General features: G+C 43.2%; 1 protein-coding gene across 2 annotated transcripts in view; it reads left to right on the forward strand.

Annotated features, from left to right (window-relative positions):
• LOC136845811 (ionotropic receptor 21a-like) overlaps window positions 1–10,000 on the forward strand; it is a 132,020-nt gene that overhangs the window by 113,825 nt on the left and 8,195 nt on the right. For both annotated transcript variants that reach the window (XM_067116177.1, XM_067116178.1), the window contains exons 4-6: window positions 856–1,036; window positions 2,239–2,426; window positions 9,693–10,000. The exon at window positions 9,693–10,000 is cut by the window's right edge and continues 95 nt beyond it. In XM_067116177.1, coding sequence (XP_066972278.1) covers window positions 866–1,036; window positions 2,239–2,426; window positions 9,693–10,000 — 667 coding nt within the window. In that variant the 5' untranslated portion in view covers window positions 856–865. The remainder of the gene's footprint in view (window positions 1–855; window positions 1,037–2,238; window positions 2,427–9,692) is intronic.

A 10,000-nucleotide genomic window follows, 5' to 3' on the forward strand; every position in this document is an offset into this window, starting at 1 on the left:
CACTGAGTATTACATTCATGTATACATTAAATATACATATAAACACACACGCACACACACACACATACATATATATATATATATATATATATATATATATATATATATATATATATATATATATATATATATATATATATATATATATATATATTATATATATATATATATATATATATATATTGACAGCTTCGGAACCGATGAGGTCACGCCAGTTTTGTTATGGTATGGGGCCAGTCAGACAGTTCTTTACAAACTCCAATCGTTCGGTGAACTATTCCATTAGTCTCTCGACCTTTTTACAAAAGTATTTTCTTTCTTATGTAGGTACTTTTAAAACTTAGCTTGATTAGCTGAGATCATAAAGTATCAAAATAAGGTCGCATGTAAATGCCTAATCAGCTCCCTTAAGCGTGTAAGTGAACGATTTTAGCGTCTGAAGTGATGATAACTGAAGTCTTGTTATTTATCTTGACAAAATTTCAGAGTTAAGAAAATTTTTTCTTAAAGGAGAGTATAAGATTTCGGAAATCTATTTTAATCTCCGTTTAACAACCACCCCCCACCCTCTCTCTCTCTCGAGGACACAGATATGCACATGCACAAACCGATGTCCAAATAACAATGAACCTAAATAGTCTTGCGAGTATGCTTATATGTCCACGTTTGCACTGTTGCTATTTACACCCATACTCCCTCGTTTCCATCACCCATATTTATACATATATCGATACATACAAACATAAATACATTCATAAATACATGCATACATACACTGGAGGTGGCGAAGAGTGTTTACTAACTCGGTCCCTGGTTGTCAACGCCTGTGATAAGTTGAGCTTTTTTTTTCGGCAGATTCGGCCTGATGTTAGAGGTTCCCCGGCCTCTTCCTCAGTGGCAGAATTTCATTTTCCCCTTCACGTGGCAGGTCTGGACAGCTACTCTGGTTACCATCCTTATAACTGGCATCGTATTCCACGTGATGAATTATCAGGATCAGAAATCTTTCATCATCAATCTCATCATTATTGGACAGGTAAACTGAGGTGACAACTGTTGACATCACCGTTTTCTTTGCAATGATGTTCACAATAAACTGGAATAACCAAGAATTAACTGGTTGTTAAAAGCAAGGTCTTTGCGAGTGTTTTGACCGTGACTGTTAATGCCGAGCTTTACAGTACTTTATAAGGACAAAATTTGTATGTATTTTATCCTCAAGAATTTTTCTCAAAATTTTTGTGCAACCTTTTTATCCTCATAAATTTTTCTCAATACCTTTCATGTATTCTTTTCATCCTCAACAATTTTTCTCAATATTTTTATGTATTCTTTTTATTTGCATTTGAGTGAAACTTGAACTATCCTTGAAAACTCTTACCTTGACACTAACATAGAGAGGGTGTCAGTCAGTCATAATAATTCTTGATGAAACGCCCTGATGTAACAAAAGTCAGAGCACACGTTTTGAAATATATCTGTATGTCGGTCTCTCATCAAGTTATTGTTTGTCATCCTTTCTGTTTCTATATCAGTCTCGTATTTCCGTTTTTGTCTCTAACTGTTCTTAAGTTCACATACGCGGTAAGTTAGCAGACTCGCTTTGCTTGCGACCGAGTTCAAAAAGTTTACAAACACAAGTCCCAATTTCTAACCCAGTTACATTTTGTCTACGTCAGTGCTCCTTATTCACTGATATATCTGACTTGGGCGGGTTACCCACTCATAAACACCTGATAAATGATCATGTAACCAATTAGTGCAATACTGACTTTATGAGAAGATATGTTTCTTCTTGAAGTAGGTAGGTGAAAAGCTTTACGTAACTTCCAAGAAAAAGTCGACGCTAGATTCTAGAAACATGCGTCCAGAATGAGTCGTCGATTGTCATCGCTGTATCGCACGATGTGATTGTAGCAACACTAATCAAAAGTTAAATCCAATCGACTTGAGAGTATGGGGATCTATCTATGATGTACTAAGAATTGTCACCATCATACAATCGCCCTACGAATGATTTACTGTCGAAGTTTAGGCATTGGTTCACCGACGTTTTGAGACTCGGACTTTGTGTCTATGAATGTCTACCAGTCCACGCGGTGGAAAAAGTAGCTTCAAACAGGACCCGTTTGCACGTTCACGAAGTAGTACTAGAGAATTTTGTTATTATTCAAACTGGTTTTTACTCAACTCATTCTGTAGCTCCTTCCTTGTTGACAGCTTGCTTCGTTTTTTCAGGCCCTGTTGACGAAACCCTTAGACAACATTCCCGAAAGATGGCGTGTGCGATTTTTCCTTCTGATGTGGTGGATTTTGTCCTGGCTCTTGGAGCTGTCGTATTTCTGCAACCTCATTGCTGTCTTGACCATCCCCGTTTTTCCAAAGAAGATTCAGACGGCACAAGAATTAGCTGACAGCAGTTACAGGTAAACAAATATTGATGATAATGTTTCTTTGTCTTTCAGAACTGGTATAAAGAAATGCTGCATCTTCAAAGGACAAATAAGCTAACGTCAGTAAAAACAAATTAATGGTTTTGAATATCCCAAATTTTCTGTCAATCAAGAACCAGAGCTTGCGCCCTAGTGACGTTTCATTATTATTATCATCACAACATCACTATTACTATTATGCGTTTTTGGAATACCCGGAAAAAATTCTAAACATCTGTCGATCATGTTATAAACTATATAATGCAAAATTATAATTGAATTAAATGTGTAATGAAACAACTGTATCCTTCTTTTAAGACTTTTCATAACAACGAGAACTATATGGCTAAATCAGCTAACCAGATGCGAACATTATAATTTATTTCGTTCCTACAAGAATCTTCGTCTTCGGTGGCTGCCTGGAATAGTCGCTTGTCAACAAGGCAGTTGTCAGATAAAGGAGGTGGGGGACAGGCGAGCAGGAGTACCTACTGTCTGGCAACCCTCACTTTTTTCCTAACTACTGTCAAGACATCCCTATGACGCCGTGGAAACTGACTTCAGTTGTTGAAGCTTCCCTTTGACGGGTTTCACTGATTTCCTGATGACTTTTACGCTCTTTTATTGACTTTTGGTTTATAAACAGCGCAGATGTCCTGGGTGAGAGCGTGTGTTTATGAGTGGCTGCTGTATGTCGCCCCTGAATACAGATCCTCATTTGTTTTGTTTCTTTTGCAGGGGTCAGCTGTGGGTTTGGAGTTTTTTTTTTTTTTGTACAGGTGTGCGTTAGTTTGTAACCTTTCAGTTAGACAGATATGGTATCAAGCAAAAAACCCCGAAGATAATGTCAGTTTTCCGGGAGGTCTTGTGCCTCCCTTCAATCGATGAATCTTCTTGGCATGATTTCTACTGTGAACCCTGCTTTCCTTACTGGGACTGTTTCCCTATTTTTCCCCAGGCTGTTTGGTCAGTGGGATATTGGATACGACTGTGGATGACACAGCTTTACTCTCCACTCTTGATGGGAAATGTGTATGGCTGGTATGTATTACCCGTTTGGACAACAAAAGCTCAATTGCACCTGCCAATCCTGCTTGTAAAACACTGGCTGTCTCCAGATCTTCAAAAATATTTCAGAGCTGGGTTGCTATTCCTGTTGCTGCCAGTGTCCCTATTTCACCATCTGAACTACCTGCAACTGTTCCTTTGGATGTTGGTGCTGCTGCTGTAGATGTATCTGCTGTTTCAGACTCCTACCTCGACCACAGTGCCCTAGCCTTTGTGGAAGATTTAAATAAGAGATGAAATATGAGCAGAGCAAGACAGAGCAGATGTGCTTTCTTAAATGCCTTCTCTTTGATGTCATGCTCTTCCTCTTCCAACTCCGCTTCCTCCTCTTCTTGGTCTTTAAGCAGTACAATGAGCAGGAAGAGGGCCTGGAAGTCTTCTCTGTGTAGAATACCCTTCAAGATTTCTCAGAGAGAGGGCGGCGGTCATTTTAATCTTTTTCATAAGAATGATGCTAAGCTGCTCTGGTCTACAAGCATACTCATGACTGTTCTCTGGTTCACGAGCCTGCATGTGCCAGGTTACCTACCCAAGCTTCTTGGAGGAGGCTCGATCTGGACATCTACTGTGATCATTTCATCACTTTAGGGGCACGACAAAGTGAGTTAGTGCTCCAAATGGTTTCTCACCATCCTGTTTCTTCAGAATTGGTTTGGGCGATCAGTGAGTATGTTCATGACTGTCTACCACTAAATGGTACTGGGAGCATCTCATATCCACAACAAACTACAGGGCTCAACACTTAAATGAGCAGTGTTAGTCCATTTCCCCATGGTCACTCACTGGCCACCATGGGCACAGTGGCAAGTGTGTCTGTGAAGCATTCATCAGATCGGGCTGACCCATCGTCTTACTCTAGTTTGGATGTCTTTCTTTTCCCGCCAAGGATTCATTAGGAAAGGAGGCTAATGAGCCGGAAGGGCACTTCCAAGAGATCATGGGATTCATTCAGGATTGCAGTCATCATGGGTAGTCTATCTTGGCCAGCTGCCAAGGTAGATTACCAACACCTAACAACATCCACTGAGCAATAAAACCTCAAAATACTCAGTCCATCAACTCAGGATATCACTCTCTTCATATGATATCTCTCCATTTTCATCATTTTCTGAGATCATTTTGTTCATTACCCAGGAATGTTGATAAGAGGGGCTACATTCGGAGCACAAGGGGTAGGAAGCAGGTCTCTCAAAGAGAACACGGTAAAGACCCCATAGCTGGCGTGAACTTGGAATTCTCCGCCTGCCACTCCGTTAGAATTCTCAATGGAGACGATGTGCCCAGTCCCTAGGGAAGATGAGGGTTTCCTTAGGGATCTTGTCAGATAGATACCATGCCCCTTCTGCCAGTCTGGCAAAACCCGGATAAGGGGATACCAGGCCGGAAGGGAAGAAATGCAATTCCGCCAACCTCCGTGTGCCCACACCCTCGATAGGAGGGTGCCTTCATGCTGGGAAGCATAAAGGGTTAGGCGCCAAAGGTTCCCCAGACCGAAGGGGAAAAGAGGTGGAGGTGTCCGGAACGGAGTAGAATTCCGGAACGGAGCAGGATTTTACAGGTGATCCGTTGATAATGAGTCCTGAGATTAATCTCTTTGGGATTTAAGCTCCTGGGAAAGGGAAGGCACGGACCCATGAGGTAGATAGATAGTTAGATAGTTTGATAGTTTGTCAATGACCCTCATATCGAGCTCCTTATAAGGAGACCCGTAAAAGAGTCTGCAACAAAGGAAGGAGGGGGTAACCGCCTTACTTTGCTTGGGCCGTGTCCCTTTCCAGAAGACGAGGCCTAACTCGTAGACGGCACCGGACTAGAGATCTGAGACGTCCTCGAGGGGGCCCCGGAGCGGGTCTTCTGGGTTTTAAAAAGGGTCTTTCTTGACTGATTTCACCTTAGGGACGGTAGACCAGGAACCGTCGAAAAGGGATGAGGATCTAACGAATCCCCTAAAGGAAAAAGTTTGTCTCACTTATTCCCGAGCTAAGCGGAAAAGGTTTGCCTCACTTATTCCCGCACCTACTTATCGCTCCGGGACGATGTTCACAGGTTCGAGAACGAGACTGAAGGCCGCAACGTCTTCAGTAAACCCTCCGTAAACAGCTAATTTATTTTAAGAGGACCGGGTTACTCTTGGACTCCGGTAAACAAAGGGGCAGCAACTTCTTCAGCAACTGACGTTGAGAACTGGGCGCCAGGGAAAGGAACATTACAAATGTCCACCGAAAGGACATAGGAATTTCCCGACTCTACGTTTCGCCCGAAGCTGCTGACCCCGGACTAGAGGGTGTGAAGCGAAGAGTTACGAGACTTGCGGCCGGCCTCCAGGAGGGGGAAAATTAGGACCCCTTTTACCAACTATATTTTATTTTGTTGTATCGAGAATCCCCTTCTTCCCCTTTTACCCATTCCCTTTGCTCTCTCTCCCCTTGGTTCGTTTTCAAGGTTTGTTAACTTACCAAGGCTTGAGAGCAATTTATCCTTATTTTGTGCTGTAGCCTACATCCCCTCCCTCTGCATTGATTGGTTTGTCCCTCGGTGTTGAGTGTCTGATCTTATTGGTTGGCACCCCACCTGGACCTAGAGGTGACCGGGAGTGCTCTCCCCACTCCTGTTCACACTCCTTTTACCTTTCTTTGCTCTCCTGGCCGTAGAGGTTTTTGCCCTTCCTCTCTTTTTCTCTCGCTCTTGTCGTGCAACACAGCTCACATAGCGAGGGGACGTATGAGGGTCTCTGGGCGCCCGGGGAGTGCTGTCCCACCCCTGGTCGCTACTTTGGGTTACCAACCTCCTGGCCTATCCTTCCCTCCCTTCCTTTTACGTCGACTGTTTCCCTTCGTGGTGCTTCCTACCAGTTCGCACCTCACTGTTGGGATCTCATACGAGACCAGTTAGTGTTTTCCACCTAACTGTCTTCTGTTTTGTTTACTTTCGGCGTTCCCCCTCCATTTTGCTAACTACCTGTTTGGTGTTTCATTATCTTGTTGGGCGCTCTCCTTGCTTACTGCTCCGGTGGTTTTAGTGTTTAGCAGTCGGTGTTTATTCCCCCACCGCTATCACTTCGTTCAGGATATCCTCCTCCGGGGTTTTCCTCTCTTGCTCTGGAGTGCGCCCACTTCCAAACAGTTCATATCCTTCCCACTATGTTTGTATCCGTCACATATTGGTAAAAACATGGTCGCTCCGGAATGTTCCGTTGACTCTGTTTTTGTGTCTATGAGATTTGTCCTGTTAGCCCGGTTTTCTCTCCGGTTTACTCCGGGGGTTTTCCTGGTCTGACTAGGCTAAGTCGCTGCTACGGTACTCTGCTCCGGCATCCGTTCCAGCATGCTCATTTCTCATACACTTTCAGCTGGTTTTGTCGAGTGCAGGAATGCTCCGCTATCCTGCAACAAGCCAGCGGTCACGGAGTCTATAGTTCCCATTCCAGTGCGCAGTCTGTGTTGGAGAATTTATAGTTTGGCACGGAAGGTTGTGAAATACGCTATGCTCTCTCCGAGCAGGCTACTTGATGAATCCATAGGCTTTATATACACCTGTCGGTTTTATCTCTGCCAAACTCCGCCTCATATGGCTTATTATTAGTCGTTTGGCACCCGGAAGATTGTGTTGTACGCTATGCTCTCTCCGGGCAGGCTACCTGATGAATCCGTAGGTTTCATATACACCTGTCGGTTTTACCTCCGCCAAACTCCGCCTCATATGCGGTGCGCAGCCTGTGTTGGAGAATTTATAGTTTGGCACGGAAGGTTGTGAAGTACGCTATGCTCTCTTCGAGCAGGCTACTTGATGAATCCGTAGGTTTTATATACACCTGTCGGTTTTATCTCCACCAAACTCCGCCTCATATGGCTTATTATTAGTCGTTTGGCACCCGGAAGGTTGTGTTGTACGCTATGTTCTCTCCGAGCAGGCTACCTGATGAATCCGTAGGTTTCATATACACCTGTCGGTTTTACCTCTGCCAAACTCCGCCTCATATGGCTTATTAATAGTCGCTCTTTCGGTGTTTGGGTTCTCTCCGGGCGAGATTCTCGATGAATCGGTAGGTTTCATATACACCTATCGGTTTCCCTCCGCCAAACTCTGTCTCATATGACTTATTAATAGTTGCTCCTCCGGTGTTTGGGGTCCTCGAGGAAAGTGTTTTGTTGGAACCAGACTCACAGGCCCTTAACTTTCAACCCTAAGGTCTGTGTTCGTCTGAGACCAGTACTCCGTCCACATTCGGTTTCCTGGTCTTTGAGTAATGTATCGGAGTTAGCTTCAGTAACCAACAATCATCTTGTTCTTACCTTTCCTTGTTGGGGAAGACCCTAATTTTTAATCAGCTTAGCCTTCTAGTGCTAGTATTCCTGTACTGTCTGCCCTGTCCAGCGGAACCAACCATTTTGGTTTCCCCACATCAGGGGTAGTGTTGCGAATTCCTCACCCTAACTTTCTATCTACAGTTGAAGGTCCTCATTTTCGGTGGTCACCTTGGAAAGTACTCCCCTTTCACAAGGTCTGTCTCTGTGCCCAGTTTTTTCCTTACAGGCTTATTTAGACAGGACCTCACAATTTTGTCAGGTCCTCTCTTTATTTGAAAAGGGGGTACTGTCATTGTGTCTGCTATCAGGCATCAAGTATTTTCTTAATACAAGCCTATTCAGGTTCAATTCCAAAGCTCATGATCTTAGAGCAGTGGCCACTTACATTATTTTCATTACATGAATTTCGGGGACCTTACTAATGTTCAGGGTGGAATTCTCCCCTAGTTTTCAACGTCTCTATTTAAAATCTTTAATAACATAAGAATGATATTTATTTCTCTGTTATTATTTCACGGGCTGACACGGGACCCCGATCCAGAAAAAGGATTTTGACAAGGGAAAAATCTATTTCTGGGGAGGGGCCTGTGTCACCCGGTGACCCACCCCTGTTTTTCATTCTCTCCCTCCCATGGTAAACATCATTCTAGTGGGGTGAGTGCTAACATGGAATGCGACTAGTATTGCCTTGTGTACAGTCCGTGAGTAGTGCATGGGCTTGTATCGGCACCTCTCTCGTTGGGACTTTTGACATTGGGAATCTTTATAGGGCAGGGTCCCGTGATTGTGACAATCTCACCCTTTACCATATACGACTCCATTTCTTGGAGCTCGCTCTGGGGGTAGTAACCCCAGCTTTACATTTAGCTTTTCTCTGGTATCTAGCAACGGAATTACCTAGAAATAAGTGCTGAATGGATTATTTCACCGGGTGACATGGGCCCCTCCCCAGAAATAGATTTTTCCTTTGTCAAAATCCCTTTTTTATTCTGTTCCCCCCAAAAAAACCATCCTAAAACCACACACACTCCCTACTAATTTTGCAAGTTTACAAACTCTATGAAAAGTCAGTAAATATGCATTTTTAATCCTAACCTACTTTTTATCCATTTTCTTATCCACTCCTGCTTCCTCCTTATGCACCTCAATAGACTTAATTTCCCTTACAGCTGCATTTTCACCTTTCGTCAACCAAATGATACGTTATACTCCCAGATATACTCCTTACCATTACATCAATCAACCTACTCTTCATGGAACAGAATATAAAATTTAGGGCAAGGGCCAAGCACTGGGACCTGTGAGGTTGGTCTGCATTGAAAGGGAAATTGTGAACAAAAAGGTCTGAAAGGTGTAACAGGAGGAAAATCCCGCAGTTGCACTATGAAACAACTGTTTGGAGACGATGGAAAGTACGATGGAAGAGAGAACATACGAACAGAGGTACAGCAAAAAGAATGAAAGGGGTGCTACTTGAGGCTGAAGGGACGCTGCAAAGAACCTTAAGTAATGCCTACAGTGCACTGCATAAAGTGCAATGACAGCACTCACCCCCTACAGGGACCTACTCTTCATTCTACTCTGTACTAACATTTGATGTAACAAACACTTTTTCTCATTATTTTTCCTTTATCTCGAATATCTATACATAGTCGTAATCAGGCATTATATATGTCCCACACCTATGCCTTTTCCCAACATATTCCCATACAATTCTGCATTATCCTTTACGCCACGAACTCCAAATCGGCCAACAATTTCATCTCTTTCGAACAATTTTTTTTTGCAATGAAAACTATAAATATTTGATGTTTCTGTTTGCTTTCCAGCAGTTCTCTAGATGCATCAGCAATCCTAACAAAATTATTGCCCTGTCTTCTCACAGAGTATGTTTGCTAGACTATGGTGAATTCGTTGCTGAAGCCTTGCCTAGCTCAACACACCATACTTTAGCTGCTCTTGGAGCAAAACTGGATCTTGTCCCAGTACGGGATAACATGCCAAATGCTGGGGAAGAAGGATGTGTTGAGTTAGTACTCAAAGGTACACACAGCCACTTAGAGACATACTCATATACCGTCTACCTGTACAGCAAGTTGGGGTACAGTTCCAAGGTCTATCCTCTAAAAGAACAACTGTACTCAAATTATTTGGCCTTCCCTGTTCAGAAGGACGCTCCTTGGAAGTATAAGT

The sequence above is a fragment of the Macrobrachium rosenbergii genome, chromosome 14, assembly GCF_040412425.1.
Source record: "Macrobrachium rosenbergii isolate ZJJX-2024 chromosome 14, ASM4041242v1, whole genome shotgun sequence".
Lineage (NCBI taxonomy): Eukaryota > Metazoa > Arthropoda > Malacostraca > Decapoda > Palaemonidae > Macrobrachium > Macrobrachium rosenbergii.